This window comes from Sorex fumeus, unplaced genomic scaffold (genome assembly GCF_029834395.1).
Source record: "Sorex fumeus unplaced genomic scaffold, SorFum_2.1 ptg000002l, whole genome shotgun sequence".
Taxonomy (NCBI): domain Eukaryota; kingdom Metazoa; phylum Chordata; class Mammalia; order Eulipotyphla; family Soricidae; genus Sorex; species Sorex fumeus.
Window position 1 is genome coordinate 71,563,242 of NW_026606059.1, and position 18,546 is coordinate 71,581,787.

Genomic DNA, 18,546 nt, shown 5'->3' on the forward strand with positions numbered 1-18,546 from the left:
TGTTCTCTAATTCGTCTGAAAAGAGGCTCACTCAGCAGATAAAAAGAAGTTTGCTCTTTTTGTTTTTGTTTTTATTGATTGAAGGGGACGGTTTACACCCATTTGTGCTCCTACCTCTGAACTCAAAGATCTCTCCTGGAGGGGGTTGGAGAACCATAAGTGGTCCTGGAATGGAACCCAGGTTAGACACAAAACAAACTCCCTTTCTGGTCCCAGAAAGAAGTTTATATGTAACATTATGTAACAACCTACAACTTTCTCATTTTCCCACAAACATTGAATTCTGATTCTCTTCATTCTATTCAGTAACATGTAAAGTTTCAGCCTAGAAAGTTTTATGAAAGTGCTGAAAGTTTGGATAAGGCTACTATTAAATTCTCTGTGATGGGGTTAAAAACCAGGCTTTATTGGTGAGAAAAATTAATTCATTACTGAACCAGTAGGTGGCAGTAGGACATGGTGCTCCTGAACGGGTCAAAACTGCTTATTAACTAACTGATGGGACCCCAAGTGCTGGGTTTGGTGTTATGCTAATGGATCCCGATATTGGAACAAAATTCCTTTCTTCCAGAAGGTTTCAATCCAGATACAAATATTCAAGGGGAAACCCAAAGCTGCTTTCGTCATCAATCCATTAGGGACAGTATGTTGAGGACAGAGACAGGGAGTGGTGTGAGGGAAGAAAGTGCAGAAGAGGGCAGGAATATGAAGAGAAAGAATTCAGAGTCAGTTATAATGGACCTATTCAGCCTTCAAAATTCACCTCAGAACTCCCCTGGAAGCTTCTGATTCCAGTCTCACTCAGATGCTGGCTCGCCTTCAGGACATTCCAGTCAGAGTACTAACACAACGAACAGGATAACAGGGAACATGCACCCATCTCTATTAGATTGTGAGGTACTAGAGGATAGAAAATATAGGAAGTACCTCCGCATACTCTGGAAGTACTGCCTGAGCCAGTGCCTGACTGAGACTAAGAATGAAGTTACTATTGGTGGGCCCATGAATGAATGACCACACATGGCTGTGTGACCATTTCTCATGCCTGCTACTTTTTTAATCTATCCTTGATTAAAAGAGTTCCCTCAATGTCTTTTCTGAAGAGCCATTCTGTTTCTTTAAATCACAGGTCATCTGGGGAGAACTTTTATTGTATTTCCCTTTATTAAGAGTTAAAATAAAAATCTTATGAGGTGGGTTCAGAAAGATAGTAAAGGCAGTAAGATACCTGACCTGCATTCGGCCAATCCTGGCACAATCCCCAGCACGATCCCCCGAGCAGCACCATGATTGATCCCTGCACACGGATCTAGGAGCAAGTCCTGAGCATTGCTGAGTATGGCCCACAAACAACACACACACACACACACACACACACACACACACACACACACTGCATGCAAGAGAATGTAAAGCAAGCAAGCCTCCTTGGCTAGTGTGGTTGATCCCAGACATAAATAGGTAGACTTTACAGGCATTCTAGTCTAATCCTTACAACAGTATTATGAACTGAGTAGTGTTATTAGGTTCATTTTATAGGTGAGGAAATGAGAATCAGGGACGTTAATTTGCCCAAAGACATTACCTGGTTTAACCTGACATTCCTCCTTCCCTCTTCCCCTTCCATTTTTTTTAACCTCAGGCCAGTTCCTCGAGAAGTTCAACGACTTGCCTAAATCACACAGAAAGAGGCAAAGATCTCAACTCCAGGCCTTTGAAATTTGATCATCCTTGTGCATTATTAAAGTACATGTTTTTCATCCCAGATCTCTTAACACTTTGGGAATTTCTTTTCACCTTCTTGCTCTTCCTGGAATCACCATCCCATTGTGAAAAGCTGAACTTCTATTTTTTTTTGTGGGGGAGGGGGCTCCCACACCCAGCAGTCCTCAGGAGACCATATAACCAGAGGTCTGACTGGGGAAGGGCAAGTTTCTTAATTCCCTATTATCTCTCCAGGCCAAGCTGAGGTTTTTGACAGACATCATGTTTTTCTAACAGACGCTGACCTGGTCATTTCTCCAGCCCTGTGTTTGCTATTTCTCCACTACCAGCACTTTCAGTAGCCTAAAATCCTGCAGCTACAGCAGTGAGGACGGATCCCTCTCAGCTGGGATGAGGGCTATGCAGAGGACAAACAAGTGAATAACATAGCAGGAGATACTGGGCATGTGAGTATACCTTGGCCATCCACAAACAACCATGTCATAGTGGCATGAGGAGCTTCTCCCAACACCATATGGCACTTAGTATTTCATTCTCAATTTTGCTGTGCTATTTTTTTATGCTTGGTACACATCTGAAAGCAAATACACAAAAACACCAACAGAAATAATATAGATATCTGGACAGTAAGACCAGAAGTAAATTTTTTCAAACTGGTGATGCTGTGATTTTAGTCCCTTTAAAATGAACATATTACAACTATTTAAAAAAAATAATTCTAGGACTAGCTAGAGAAAACACAGGGACAGATGAAGCAACATGGACCAGATTTGAAAATCCTGGATTTGTTTCTTACATATTTTCCCTCAGTGGATTGAAATTTACTTAGCAAGAGCTAAATTTACTCTTGGTCACCACATTTGAGGACCATAAGGGAAAATGGATGTCCTGGAGATGGAAATTAAGTAGCAACCATAACTCATCTCAGCTCTGCAACTTTGCAGGTGATTTCTCTAACACCCCTCCCCACCCCCAGTCCACTCCCAGCTCTAGGATTGGTCAGGTGCTTCCTGCTTCCCTATGCCTCTGTAGCAGTAGTTACAGAGGTTGACCTCTAGGGGTGCTCTGCCCCTTCCAGCAAAACAGCCTTCCTTTCAACACACAATCCCAGATCCTCTTTTCTCTCCCCAACACCCATTTTTTTTTTAGCAAAAATCAAATCAAAAAAATTTTAATTTTATTTCCAAAAATGTTTACTAAAAATTCTGGAGGATAAATGAGTCCAAGAATCATGGAAATATGTGATGTAAATTGGAGCAGGCCCCTTTATCTGCACAGAACTCAAATCTGGGCCCAAATCTGCTCTTGGAGAATCCAGATTGTAAATTGATTTTCTAAAACGTGACAGCTGTGCGTGCTAAATGAATTGCTTGGAACCTCTAACCTGGGGTAACTGCCCTCCCTTTGGCACTTCTTAGAAGAGTCTCAGTCAGCTATTCCAATGACCATCCCACTGGTTCTAGTGGCCTTCACCTGTCCTCTCCTTACCCTGTGGGAAAGAAAGTAAGATGCCTTTCTTCCGGCTGCCAAACTCGGCCTCTGGATCTAGGCCTTCCATTGCCTACCTCCCAGACAACTTTCATTGTTCTTCCTGTAAGTCTGAGACAGACACATCACCCTCTTACCCAAGTCACCGGAAGTCAATCAATAGGTAAATGTTAAGATTCGGTTTGTCTAAGCAGGATGGCAACCTGTACATTCCTTCTTTCCAGCACCTCTTAATGCAGCCACTCAGACCCACTTGTCCAATAATGACCCATCTGCTCATCCCACCCTGTGGCCCGATTTGTTGAACAAGGTCCCTAGACTGACCTTTGCCTAATATTGCCCCTCATCTCACAAATGGGCCGCTCACAAATAGCAGAAGCATTTCTGAAGGATTACCTCACACCTGTCCCCACCCCCACTTCCCATCAAGCAAAAAGGAGCCTAGATCCTCTCCATCCTGCATCCCCAAACTCCATGCCCTGTCCTGGACATTTCCTGCCTTCCTGTCCTCCACCTGAGAGAGGCCTCTGGCTGAAAACTCATTCACCAAGAAGAGATCATTGACACACCGTGAACCCAATTTCTGTGCAAACCGGCCTGGCCTGGGGTTCCTGCACTCCTCTCTCTGCCCACAGGTACCCCTGGGCCCCCCTTCTCAGAGAGTGGTCTTGCGGAATTCTCTCATTAGCGTTTCACAACAGCAAAATCTCTTAACCAGATAGTAACAAGAACACACGTACGGTACGAGGAGGGCCGGTCACAACGCTCTTACGGGAAAGCAGGCAGCTCTCTCCCTGGGAAGGAAAACATGGGTCTCCACCCCACCACACAAAAAAACTCCCAGGATGCCCCAGAATGCAGTTTCTTTTCTTCATGACGTGTGGTAAAACACGTCAGCTGCTCCTTGTTGCTGTGCAGATCACCCAACATCGGGTCACTGAGACAGAGGCAGCGCCGGCTCGCCCTGCTGATAGGATTAGGAGATGGGGCTTTGTCAGTCCTGAGGCCGAGGAAAAGCCAGCGCGGGCAGGTGAGCAGACAGCAAGAGGAGAGGTGGGGGGGGGGGGGGGACTGCCACGGGGCTGGGGTGTTTGATGCAGCCTTTGGCTCTGTGTGGCATCTTTTTCTGTGAACTTTGCTGTCTCAGGGAAGGGTGGGGAGGGGAGTGAGCTCAACAAAAACCTGTCGTTTCTCACTGAGCTGATTTCGAGATCAGCCACATCCTCCTCGCAGGGTTTTCTGGAGACTCTGATCTACATGCAAGAGCTTTGAAAATAGAGTTTGGTGCCGAGGAAAGCTTAGGATGCATCTACTGATAAATCCTCCATAAGCAAAGAATCAAATCATCCAATCCTAGATTTAGTGGCATGGTTCTGTCAACACATTTCCAAACAAATTCCCAGCCTATATTGCTCTGTCTCTCCCATCCCTTCTGAGGCCTGGGAAGGGATAGTATTGATAATATTTAAAGGTTCAAGCCTTTTCCAGCATTAGATATTTATTTTTATAAAATAATAATAAACAAGCAGCAAGACACGAATGTGTAAGGGAAACGCCACAAAATCACAAGACCAAGCCAGAAAACAAGTATTTAAGGAGAAACTAAAAATGATACATGATGTTTTGCAGCAGATGAAAGATGAATGTAATATGCTCTATTAGATTACAGACAGTTGATGGTATAATCCAATCCACCTCATAAGACATTTCTCTTAATGACATGAGAAGCACTTGAATGAAATTAACGGCAGCATGAATATTATCATTTGTAAAACTTGCCTTATAGAATAGCAGAAAACAGGCTCGGGTTTCAAAAGTACAGAGCTTAGAGACATGAAATCATCAGCCTTTCCCTCGGCAGGGTTGCTATGGTGATAGTGAGGCGAATGCACAGCCTCTCACTTCTGTAGTCAAAGCTTTCCTTTCCACATGTTGGATTTTTTAGGCACACACCTCATCGTCACATGCAAAGACAGATCAGAGGCAATTTGATTTGAGTCACTGTGCAAATATAAGTTTTATCTGTGTTCCTTATCCTGCCCGGAAGGGCCCTTTCCGGGATTTATGGGATTCATTCATTCCTCCATCCATTTCTTTGGCTGTGATCTGTTGAACCCTACTGTGCAAGAGCAGTCAAAATTCCTCCACTGTCATAATAGCTTTTATGGGTTAATTGAATATGTTTGTCTAGGAAATATGTAAAATGAATGTCCCCTTTTTGTGGGTGTCCTGTAATAAGCTATCTCTGAATGAAATGTAATGAATCTTTAGGACTTGAGGAAGATGGATACCCTGGGGTGCAAGAAATACTCTAAATAAGGAGATCAAACTAGAGGCAAACAATAGCATGATACCCCCCAGAGAACTGCAAATTCTCCTGGGTATAAATTGGGGGAGGGGGGGCGGGGAGGCAGAGCAGCAAGGACCATGGAGATGAAGGGAGTAAAGGAAGAAGAGGAACAAGATTTAACATCCAAGATATCAACAGATTGTGAAAGGCCACCTAAAGGATTATGAATATTCTGAATATTTTTGGAGGAAACTATGGGAGTTTTAATGGAGAAGTGTGACATGATTTGGGGCCATTTAGAAACTTTGTGGAAAAAAAGAATCCTATAGTTTCCCAGAAAGAAAAAAAAAACAGTTTAGAAGTGTGCCATCCTTAGTTAGATTCCTCTGACAATAATCTGAGATGTTCGTGGTTAGTACTCTGAATGAAAATAATGGAGATGAGCAGAGAACAGAAATGATTCGAGTTGAGACATTTGTTCTAAGGGAGATTGCGAATTACTTAGGCGTTCTGTTTGTGGAGGTTGCGTGAGGGAGGATGAGGAAGGAGTCTGCAGAGGGTGCATCTGTCATTTGACCTCCGGACTAAATTCTCTCTTTTTAACAGATAACTCAGAAACATTCTTTGACCTTTCTAGTTCATTCATATCTTGTAGTACATGTCCTTGGGCCCATCATTTTGGAAAAGGCTTCATGAATCATTCTAGACTATCACTTTCCTAAAGTTCCTATCCGAGGCAGTTGTGGATATAGAAAGTACAAATTAATCCCACCCTTCCATCCAAATAAGGAATCCTCCCGCATAAGAGAACTCTGAAGATTGAAAAAGCATTGAAGATATAGGCAATAGAACATCTTGGGAGGTACAGGAAGAAGGCAAATTGATCTTTGCTAATGTGCCTCCAGACTTACAGTGCCCCATATTGTACTTTACTAGATCTCAAAGCTGAAGACTCAGAAAAAAATATTCTTTGGACAGCAAATTGGTACTTTAAAGGTCCAAGTAGAGATTTCAAGAAGTCCAATCATCCCATGTGGAACACTGGTGGGTGTTTGATTTCCCATCTTTGCTACTGCTTAGAATATTTCTAAATTATGAGTGAGACAAGTCATTTTTACACGTGGAGTCCGAATTTTCTCTGAAGAGTTAAACTTATTGATCATAAAACATCAAAACCATAATCCCTACTCTAAAGGCTCCCAAGCCTTTGTGGTTTTTTTTAACTTTTTTGAACAAATATGTCTCCCCAAAACGCTTTTGATGCCCATTGTGTAAGAGGCCTCAGTGAATACTAAATGGAGGACCTGGCGTGTGTAAACTACCCTTTAGGAAGATCTGTTCGGTCAGCTGAGCATGTGGCCTTCTTACTTTGTAGGAGGTGAGAACTTGTTTCCTACAATCCCCTCAGCTACCCTGAGGTAAGTATTATTACCACTTCCCTCCATTTTGGGAGAATAAATTTGAAGTTCAGTGAGGTCAAGTATTTTGGGCAAAAAGGCTCATTGACCGACAAGGATTGGAGTGTCACCCTAGACCCAAGTTTGCATTCAGGTTGGGGAGGAGGGTTGGGGAGACACCATAGAGCAAGAGGATGCGGCCCAGAGAGAGAGAGTGCCACCTCACTCCTGCCTCGCTCGCCAAGTTGTTGCCTGTGAATTGGATGCAGTAGAGGTCAAAACAGGGTGGACCTTCAAATCCTGCCAGTTTCACTATAGCAGCTACTAAGATGCCCCCTCCCCATTTGGGACCGGACCCCTACTCCCCAGGGAAGACCTCAGGCTAAGAGGAGGCCATACCCTTCAGGAAAGACAAAAGCAGCCCCACCCACCACCAGAATTCTCTACGTGTCTTAAGGAAATTTCAGGAGAGGACGGTGAAGTAGAAAAGTTTTATTAAGGAACTGGGATGAGGGCGTGTGTGTGTGTGTGTGAGAGAGAGAGAGAGAGAGAGAGAGAGAGAGAGAGAGAGAGAGAGAGATGAGAGAAGAGAGGGAGAGCAAATGGGGAGAGCGAGGGAGGAGGTTGGAAGAGGAGAGAGAGAAGAGAGGGAGGAGAGACCGAGCAAGAGAGACAGAGCTAGAGAGAGCAAAAGCGAGTGAAGGAGTGAGAGCGAGAAAAGGAGGAGAGAGAGAGAGAGAGAGAGAGAGACAGAGACAGGGACAGAGACAGAGAGACAGAGAGAGACAGAGACAGAGAGAGAGAGCCAGGTTGCCTAGAGGAGCATCCTACACTTTTCCCACGCCCCGCGGCCTTAACCGGGAGAGGGTGCGGGAGTGTGCAGAGAAGAGCTCGGCTAGGACATGTCACGGATTTGGAATCAGGTGGGTGGTCTCGGTTGCTGCAGAATTGTCTCCCGAGGACCGTCCAGAGTCGGGTCCTCTCCCTTAAATCCGGAGCCTGGGGCTGGAGGCAGGAGCACCCCCTCAGCAGATGAAATCCTCATTTCCCCCGACTTCCCGAGATCTGCCAGCGGGGCCTCCCTACCTGGCCGCCTACTTCTAAGAGCCACTCCCTCCCCGCCCGTGGCCCTGCCCGGGGCTGCCTTCCCCGGGCCCGGCGGCGTGTCCTGCAGCAGCGCTGCCCACCTAGGCCCTCCTGCTGCAGTGCCCCGCCCGCCCGGGGAGCATCGCAGCCGCCGCCGCCCAGATGCGGGGAGCCCGCGAGGCGGCTGCTGGCGGTTCTGCAGCGCTGGGTTGGCCGGGGGCCCGCTGCATGGACACCCGGGCCAGGTCCTCGCGGGGCGCGGTAGGTGGACGTTGGAGACCGCGGCGGCCGGGAGGGCAGGCCAGGGGCCAACTTTGCGCGTCTCCGTTCCGGAGCGGGCTTTTCCTGGCGCACCCCCTTCCCGCCCCACCCCGGGTACCCCATCCGGGGTCGCTGGGGGATGCTCGGGGCCCGCGGGCGGCCGGGGGCGGGCAGGTGAGGGAGGCCCCGGGGGCCGCACCACGTGTCGGGCCGGGGCGGGGCCGGGCGGTGGCACCCGGCTCCGCAGTGGCCGTCCCGAGCCGCGCCTCCGCGCTCCCGCGCCCGCAGGTGCCTCCTCCTCCCGGACGGCGGCAGCAACAGCAGCAGCAGCAGCAGCAGCAGCGGCGGCGGCGGCGCCAGGAGCGGCCGGGAGGCGACGCGATGGGGCCCCTCCGAGACAGCAAGGTAAGGGGGACACGTCGTGTGGCGGGGGTGGGGGGACGCGGGAGGTGGGCACTGCGGGGCCAGGCGCGGCGGGTGAGGTCTGGGAGGATCGGAGCGCGTTTGGAATCGGGTTCCCAGGAATGAGGAGGTGGCGGGGACCTGGCGGCCGGGGCAGAGCGGTCCTGCCCAGGGTGATGAGAACTAGAGAGTCGGGGGAGGCCGATGGGGGAAATTCGGGGGATTGACAAGGGGGAAAAAAGACTGTCAGGGCCTTCACCCTCTCGACCTGATGTTGGGAGGGTTAGCTCTCCAGTGACGTGGTGTGTGTGTGTGTGTGCGTGCGTGTGTGTGTGTGTGTGTGTGTGTGTGTGTGTGTGTAATAGGAGTGCAAGTATTTGGAGACTGAGCAATGCGCACGGGGGTGACCCAGCTTTGCCCGGGGTGGAGGGTGGGGGGTGGTCTGCAGTGAGCGCGCGGGGGTGACTCAGCTTTGCCGCGGGGGTCTGCAGTGTGAGCACTGGGGTGACCCAGCTTTCGGGGGGGAAAGTCTGCCGTGTGAGCATTGAGGTGACCCAGCTTTTCCGGGGCGGGGGTCTGCAGTGTGAGCACTGGGGTGACCTAGCTTTGCCTGGGGGGGGTGTCTGCAGTGTGAGCACTGGAGTGACCCAGCTTTGCTGGAGATCTGCAGTGTGCGCGTGGGGGTGACCCGGTTTTGCCCGGGGTCCGCAGTGTGCGCGCGGGGGGTGACCCAGCTTGGCCGGGGGGCTGCAGTGTGCCTGATTCCCGCGGGCGCTGTGTGCGGAGCAGAGCCCTCCAGGCTGGGTGCGGCCGTGGCCGCTGGAATGGGGTGACGGCTGGCTGCACCCCAGGAGTTCCCGCCGCGGGCCGGGGCTTCCCCTGCCAGCCCCCGCGCCGCGCTGGCCCCGCCCGGGCTGTTGGCTTTGGCTGAGACCCGTCCCGGTAAGCTGCGTGGACTAGAGCTGGAGCGGGAGGGCGAGTTTCGAAACCGTGTTTGTTGCCCAAGCAAAGGTCCTTCCAGTGCAGAGACTGGGGACGGAGGTGGGGGTTCTGGCAGGGCTCCTCCTAGCAATCCATGCTGTAAGAAGGCGGAGTGCTGCTAACCCGAAAAGCACCAGACTCCATCTGGTCCATTCTGCTTCTAGACTGCTCAGTGCTGGCGAAGCCGCTTCACCTCGTTTAGCCACGGTTTCCTCATCTGTAAATAAGAACGTTAGATGAATGTTCTCACAGTGGGCTGACAGAAGATCAAGCGAGATATGCTTGAAAAGCAGTTGGGGAAAAAAATGCCAAAATATGACTTTCACGTGTTGAAAAAGAAAAAAAAAAGGCATGGTCCTCTGTTTATAACGCTGTGTTTTAAAGGCAGGAGAAATATCTCTTAGAGGGATGTCCAGGTTGGAAAACAAAAGCTAACCCCGAGATAAAAGGTAGAGCCATCTGACCAGCCATTGGGTTGTAGTTTGCTTTTGTGTTGGCAATGAGCCTTGTAAACCAGAATATTAATGAATAATTAAGATCCTGGCAGGAAAAAGAGGGGTTAGAGAGATAAGGCTCCCTGATCTAGCAGGAGAGAGTTCTTCAGGTATAGGGGTTTGCTTTGTAAGGAAATGGGGAAACTGAGGCCAGATAGTCACAGCTAATTGGGAGAGTACAAAATGCAAGTCTAAAGGAAACGAAGGAGTGAATCTGGGCGTGCTGTGAGAAATAGAGCACTTGGGAGAGCTTGAATAGGATAGACAAGTGGGAAGCAAACTAGGTTAGGAATGAAACGGGAGTGTTTGGATGGCCTTCCTGACAAATACACACGTGTGTGTGTGTGTGTGAGAGAGAGAGAGAGAGAGACAGACAGACAGACAGACAGACAGACCGACAGACAGACACATAGACAGGCAGAAGTGAAATAAAGACTGTTTTGTGAAGATTCAATATTCAGGAAAGTGCTTTCTTGGAAACTGGGCCCTGAAGGAGTGACGGGTGTAGAGGGGCCAGCCAGACTCTTGTTGTTTTCTTTTCACTGTTCACTTCTGAGAAGGAGCAGAGGGGGCAGCATCAGGAGAAGGAGATCTCCAGAAGCCGAATTCCCCGTCTGATTCTTCGACCCCACCTGCCCCTGCAACAGCAGAAAGTGTCCCCAACCTCTGAGTCTCCCTTCTCTGAGGAAGAGAGCAAAGAGTTCAACCCCAGCTCTGGGCGCTCGGCGAGGACCATCAGCAGCAACAGTTTCTGTTCAGGTACGATAGACATGGGAAGCTGGTACCTCAGGGGCTTTGTGAAGGGAACGAGGTGACACCCCGCAGAACCTACACCTCAACTTCCATCATTACAATGAGTTGTGTGAGGTTCATCCTGTTGAACTCTTTTGACTGACGGATAAAGTAATTTCATGTGCTTCTACCTAATGGAATTTTATAGTCATTTTTATAGGTTAGACTAGTTTATCATTTATCAGGGAACTCTAACTTCTTGGGTTTTGTGTGTGTGCGTGACTGAATAAACATGCTCGTCATAAAATCTGGTCAGCGAGTTAGCTTATATTGTACACTAGCTGCCTTTGTACTTCTGAGTTCCCTGCGAATAAAGTAACATGTCTAAGGTCAGTATCGTGGGTTCTATCCCAGCATGGCCTGACTGGGATATAGAGAAGGGTCTTGGCTCTGTGATCTTCCAGACAAGAGCTGAAATCCCTAACCTCATCACCATTTATCTCCAAGCTGCGAGAGACTTGGACACACATCACTTATGCCTCAGGTTTTTTTTTTTTAATCTATAAAGTGAGATTTAAAACTTACTCATGAGTTTCTTTGAGGATAAATGAGACGATGTACCTAAATGTACCCCTGGCAGAGTTCCTGGCTTTTAGAGATGCTTAATAAATGCCGCTACAGGGAACTGTGTATATCATTTCTGGCCAGGTTAAAGGAATTTTCCTTAGGATTGTGAGTGCCTTTGGTAAACCCACACTTCTCTCCTAAGTTCCTGGAGCCACCACCTTTATCCCTTGTTTTAATCTTCTAAGCTGCATTGAAGTCCCTTGTTTAGAAAGGCCTCACATTCTTTGAGGAATATTGGGCATTCCGGTAAAATTCAAAGGAGTGGCTGTCCTATGGCTAGTAAAGAATGTCTGGGAGGGTAAATTGGAAGAACTGATTTGGGGAAGTGTAATTTGAAGATCAGCGCATGTACAAGAAGGAACAGGTGAGTCAAAATGTTGCAATTATTGGAAACCCAAGAAGGTTTTAGGGCTTTGTATCAGAGCTGTAGGCCTGATTGCAGCAGAGGATGGAAGAATCCTGTGCTCTGAAATTGGGGTCCTAGAAGGTCAGATAGGTGTGGATGAGAGGTGAGAAGTGGGTGTGGATGACCTTGGCAGGGTCTGATTCAGAGGGGGGCGGTGTCTTCACCTCAAAAGCCCAGCATGTGAAGCCCAGAGAGCCTGAAGCTCCAACACCACCTTGCCATGTTCCAATTGCCATGCTGACAGTTATTGCAAGAATGAATTTCACAGCTTCCAGATCTAGGTAATTCGACCTAAGAAATGGCCCAACTCTACAGAGCACCTGAAACTTAGTTATATCCGCAATACACACTGGAGCCCTTCTCTACTGCTTTGGTGCCTCAAATTAGCACATGTCCATCCTATCATCCTATCCTATCCTATCCTATCCTATCCTATCCTATCCTATCCTATCCTATCGCACATGGAGCGATAGCACAGCAGGTAGGGCGTTCGCCTTACAAGCGGCCAACATGGCCGACCCGAGTTCGATTCCTCCGCCCCTCTCGGAGAGCCTGGCAAGCTACCGAGAGTATTCGATATGCCAAACACAGTAACAACAAAGTCTCCAATGGAGACGTTACTGGGCCCGCTCGAGCAAATCGATGATCAACGGGAGGGCCTTTACGTTTACCTTTACCATCCTTTAAAAAGAAAAAAAATGATGTGATTAATTGCCCTGACAACCGGATGTAATATTCCATTGTATTTAGTATTGGTAAATGACACTTTTCCAAAGTTCTTTGAAGTTTACCTTTGCATTTCCTAAATACTTTCAAAAAAATCATTTTAAACCATGCATCAGTTGTATATTAGAAATATTTTATTGCCTGTTCTTTCTTTTTTTTTTTTCCTCTCCTCAATATTCTTTGCTTGGTTCTGAAAAAAATATATACATTTAAAAATGGACTTCAAGCATTTGGATTATGAGAATCTTGTTTAAAATAGAAATTCACTGATATTTTGCTAGAAAGCAGTATCCCAGGCAGAAAACAGAAGGAAACTGACACTTTAGCACAGTTACAAGTTCTAGAACCGAGATGGTATTTGCACGGCGTAATGCTGTTTGCATTCACCCTGCTCAGGAGCTCAGGGATCCCTCTGGGTGAACCCAGGGGATTTTATTTCAAACTGACAGAGCTTTGTTTACATGACTCAATTCCATGTTTACAGGATATTCTCCACACGTTACTTTTTTTTTGGAGACCAACTCCAGGGTGGGTAGTGATGTCAAAAAAAAAAAAGGAAAAAGTGGGTCAGACGAAAGGAAACAAAAATTTCAAATATGAATTAGACACTGTGTTTGACCAACCCATAAAATTAGTCATCTATGCCATAAATTTTTCTCTCCAAGCCCCATGCCCTGACTCAAACCTCTTTCCCAGGGGACCACTGTCCCTCCAAGGCCATAATGCTCTACATGAAAATCGAAAGCAGATATTGATCCTTCTGCCATTAAGTAGCCAAGAATTGAGTGGCAGCGGCATCTAATTATGGTCTATAAACTGACCTTTCAATCTTCCGCCATGCACCTGGTCCTCAGACGGGCCGCCCTCCCCTTCTGGGTCCCATCTTCCTCTGCTGGCTGTTCCCCAAGATCTGAATTGGTGCCTTTGCCTTCTTTGCTCTCTTCCTCCTGGAGCCCTGATCAGCACCAAGATAGCTTTGAGTGCTGTGCCCACTAAAACTGACAGGATCGAGGCTTTGGAGGCGTGTTAATGATGTGTTGGGAGGTCAGTCAGTGGATGGGAAATAAATGGGTTTCGTACTATGGGGAGCATTAAAGCTGCAGGCAGTGAGGGAGAGAATGTAAAACATGTCCAACCAGCAGGGGGAAATAACTGGTTTTAATCCAGCCCCCTTTTAACACTGAGGCCAGAATCTATGTTGGTTGCTTAATCATGCCAGTTAAGTCAGACTCCAAGGGACCGACAGATGTTTTCAAATGTCTGCTTGATGGAAAACAAACTAATTGAGAGCTGTCTGTTGCCACCAGAACTTCAAACCTACCAGTGGATCATTGTGTATTAGTAGGTCTTCTTTAGAAACATTGTTTTAATGGGAAAAGAGATTGGGAGGTTGGTACAGTGTTAGGAAGTTTTTTCAGTCTGGTCATGAAATTATTGAGGAAGATGCAAACACATGCAATTTAATTTGAAGATTACATTTTCAGAACCGCAAGTTAAGTGAGTTTCCTCCAAAAAGACATCAAAGGCATTGCTTGTGGAGAGCACTGCATTTTCTAAAATATTCTATTTTTAAAAGGAGGATAGCCGTGAGTTTTCACAAAGTTAACTTTACTGGACATAACATATTTTTGGGTCAGGGATACAGCTTTGCCATCAAACATCTGCCTAGCTTGTTTTGGGGCCTGAGTTTGTTCTCTGTCACAGAAACAAAGAAATGAATATATTAATTAATAGCCTTTGTTTTAAGTTTCTGGATTTCCAATTGTGTTATAACAAGAAGTCACACTGGTAGCCATGGTCTGGCATAATAAGTAATAGCCCTATACAATAGATTCTCCATCCCCATCCTTATGTTCTTTTTTTCATTTTGCTCATTTATGAAATTGAAAGACCAGGAATACTTTTCAGTATGAACTGTTCATTCTCTTCTTATATTTTTGGGACAAACCCAGTGATGCTCAGGGCTCAGTCTTAGCTCTGTAGTAAAGAATCACTCTTGGCAGGGCTTGGGGGACTATATGTGGTACCAGAGATGGAACCCAGGTCCGCTGCATGTAAGGCAAGCACCCTGTTGTACTAGCACTCCAACCCAAATGACCTGTCCATTCTTGCATAATCTCTCCTTCTTCCAGATTGCTCCTCCTCCTTCTCTTCCCCTGGGTGGCTTGACAAGGAACATTTAATGACTTGATCTTCTCTATGCTAATTTGTATGTCGCATTTATATCATTGCAGAAAGACTCATGTGTGACCTTTTGCAATTCATTTGGGGTATGTCCCAAAAGAACTCTCCTTTAATAGCTTCTTATCAGAATTTCTCTGAAGATGAGCCTGTGCTCTGTGCCTTTCCTAAGCACATGTGTTTTTGCACTTGGATTTTACTTTTCTCTTAAAAGAGTCTGCACCTTGAAATTCATCTTCCCCTTGGTCACTGTGACCTTCACTGTTCCCAGTAACATGTGTTGTTTTGGAGACCAGCCCTATTTTCTGTGCCTAGCAACATAAAAACGTGGTACATTCTTAGTAAATGTTAACGAACGCATTCTTGAAAAGAATACATTAGGGAATATGGTTCATAGAAACAAAAACATTGACTTTCAGATCCTTTCTTTTTTTAATTTTTTTTAAACTGATGTTTGGATAAAAATTCACCCTACCTGCCCTCCCCTTACATTTCTTTCATGGGTTTCTTAAAATATCCATAAGAAGTAGTAAAAATATTAATAGAAGCCTCCCATCAAAATCTCCCATAGGCGATCTGCTCCCTGAGTGTAGTCCACTGAGTCTGGACTTCTGCCCATTTGTCCCTTTTCTTGACTGAATATTGTGACATCTTATCATCACTCCAGTCAGTATTAGAAGTGGGGATGACCTGGTTCATAAGTCATCCCGTCCAGCAGCCACCCGGCATAGTTAGCATGATGTGCATTTCTCTTAGCTTAGTTCCTGCAGTAATTGCCCCATAGAACGGGGAAGCAGGTGGATTGTTGGGCTCTAAGTTAGTGCTCTGTGGGTTGGTTGCCTTGTAAACATGGCAGGGAGAACAAATGATGAAGATAGGAGAGCACTGGTGGTTTTACAGCAGTCCAGTGATTTCTCTGGGTTTTCACTATTTCTCATGAACTAGTACAGACATGTAGATAAGTTGATGACATCATCAATGACAAAAACAAGGACCACATCCATCAGTCAGAATCTGAGAGCCTTTGCAATTTAGTGTTGAGTAAGGAGGTTGCAGAAAGTACTTAGGTTTTTACAGTGGCTGACTGGGAAAATAGCCTTCTTTAAGTGCGGGTGACCTAAGATAATCATAGTTGCTGTTGTTGGGAAGAACAGTTAGGGAAATTGGCTGTCTGACTCATCTGGCTTTAGCAAGCAGAATATTCTGCTGTCTGTCCAGTTGAGAAAACCTACATCTAGGTGGAGTAAGCCTTTGAACACAATCAGAATTGAGACAATGTGCTTCAAGTGAGCTGCAAGACAAAATTGCATGATAATTAAATGACTGCCAACCTGCTGTGAAGAAACAAAACAAATAAAAAAAAGATCGTAAGACTTTAGCATCATTTTAATGAACATAAAACCCTGCACAGTTATAGAATATATATTCCAGGCCCTATACTGCAATAGCTGCAGTATAAGCACCTAATCAAATAGATTACAAATAAACAACATAGAGACCATATTTCTTGGGGCATGATTGCAGTCGTAACTGCAATTAGGAAGGCAAAAGCAATTTCTGTCACTTAATCATTTAAAGTGAAAACAAAACAAGAGCACAGCTTTTGGGACTATAGACAGATAATCAGGAGGGAAGTGTCCCATGCCTGGAAGCAAGTTAGGAAATGTGAAAGTTGGGAAATACTCAGTTTTAGGACAGCGTTTCTGGGCTGCAAATTATGGGTTGTCTCTAGCATGTAGCAAGCATCCTCAGCCTTCTCCCTTCTCACCCCACAGTGGGAATGCCCGGCTCCCAGTGTTCAGTCCACTGGTTCCCAGAGGACTCTGCTGTTTGCTGAAGTGTGGATTGCTCTGCTCCAGAGTGCCTGTGTTTGAGAATTTCATAGGAGAGATATCAGAGATAAAGTGAAGTGACATCACTAGATTACCAAAAATCAACGATGGCAAAAGTGGTGCTAGCCAAGCTGTGTAAATGTTTACATGCCATGGGGGAGCAAAAGACTTCCACCTTTCCTAGAAATAACACCTCCTCTATATTTGCCATTTCAACTTAGCAGTAATATTCTTTCTATCTCTATAATGGGTTTAACTTATGTTCAGGTGGTAGAAAAGCGAAGAAGGGAAACTCCCTTCCGTTATTTTCCTACATAATCTTTTCTCTGTGTTTAGCCTATTCCCCATGCATGCAGAGGGGTATCATGGAGACAGAAGAGGACGATGAGGTACCTCACTCCTGCCTATCTTGTGTTGCCAGTGAAGTGAGGACAGGATAGGTTGGGACTGACCTAAAGACACAGGGACCTTCTCGCAGTGGGCACTGGAGTCCTGCCAGTCTCGCTAAGGCAGCAGCAACCAGCCTGCCTCAGGCACCCACTTCTTCTCCTGCATGTGGGGCTGGCCTCCCTTCTCGGGTGCTCACAGCCTTCATTCTCAGGCTGAGAGAAGGCTGTGATCTCTGTAGGAAAGGGAACAGGCAGTCCTGACTCTAACCAGATTCTCATGTATCTCAAACCTGAAATTTAGAGACAAATCATGAAATAGTGAAGAAATTCTGGAAGGATAAAGGAATCTTGGAGAATCCTGGAAAGTAAAGCATACACCCCGAGTTGGGTACAGGCAAGCTCAGAGTGCAGTGCTCAGGGCTCTGGGTGATTCCAAAGTAGAGTGTTCATTCCATTTTTTTAATTATTTTTTTCTCATTCATTTATTAAAGAACTGTAGTTTACAAAGTTATTGATAGATGAGTCTTATGCATGAAATATTTCAACACCAATCCCACCACCAGTTCCATTTTCCCTCCACCAGTGTTCCCATATTCCCTTTTCACCCCAACCCCCACCCTGTCCCACCTGTCAACTTGACAGGGACCTTACAAAGTTCCATGGCTTCAGCTTAGATCTCATGTTTTCAGTGTGGTTGAATCTGTGTTTTGGACATACAGCCATAGCACTCCCCCACAGCATCAGTATGACTGGTAACTCTTCGCCATTACTTCCTTTTATCTTCTCCATCCCCCCTTCCACCTTGATTTCTCTCCTCTTTCCTTCTTCCTAAAGATTGGGGTGAAGGATGATCTAGGTACCCTCCCTTTACTACAATACCTTTCCTCGTCTGTTATTCTATGTTCCACAGATAAATGAGACTACCCTGTGTTTGTCTTTCTTCTTCTGACTTACTTCACTCAACATGATATCTTTCAGTTCCAACCAGTTTGTAGCAAATTGCATGATTTCATCATTCCTTGCAGCTGCATAGTATTCCCTTGTGATTCCATAGACCTTTTCTGTACTGCGTTAGTCAAGACTTTTTGCAGATAGGGATTGTCAAGGAAGAGAACTTTGGACTCTAGTGGTCTTCATTTAGAGTTGTAGTGGGTCTTTGTTCCTTCTGAATTGTCTCCTCAGGGGCATCTGGTGTTGAGGTCGAGGCTGGCTTTTGGACCTGCTGCTGGGTAACTTGTTTTTCAGATTACATCTTGATTTTATGGCATCCTGAAATTCATTACCTTGCTCTTTACCTACCTGCCTACTTCATAATCATATTTGAGGTGGGGGTGTCCTACCTCAAGTAGGAATACTGGGTTTAAGATCTGTATGCCCTAGATCCCCAAGGAGAAATTGAAATAGAGAACAATGAGAGAAGCTGGCCTGAGAGCAACTTGACATTCAGCTTTTTGCAAACTTCTGCAAAAATATCCAGTAAGCATTTCTAAATCCTGCTAAAGGCAGGAAATATGCTAAGGCTACAAAAT

At 46.2% G+C, this 18,546-nt stretch overlaps 1 protein-coding gene across 3 annotated transcripts in view; it reads left to right on the plus strand.

Annotated features, from left to right (window-relative positions):
- Positions 1-4,121: 4,121 nt before the first annotated feature.
- The window catches only part of SYBU (syntabulin), a 94,917-nt gene continuing 80,492 nt past the window's right edge, over positions 4,122-18,546 (plus strand). The window contains exons 1-3 of one of the 3 annotated variants that reach the window (XM_056110092.1): positions 4,122-4,243; positions 8,536-8,652; positions 10,682-10,883. In XM_056110092.1, coding sequence (XP_055966067.1) covers positions 8,629-8,652; positions 10,682-10,883 — 226 coding nt within the window. In that variant the 5' untranslated portion in view covers positions 4,122-4,243; positions 8,536-8,628. Of the gene's footprint in view, positions 4,244-8,105; positions 8,248-8,535; positions 8,653-10,681; positions 10,884-18,546 lie in introns of those variants that run through there. The other 2 variants (XM_056110090.1, XM_056110091.1) reach the window with 2 other exon arrangements.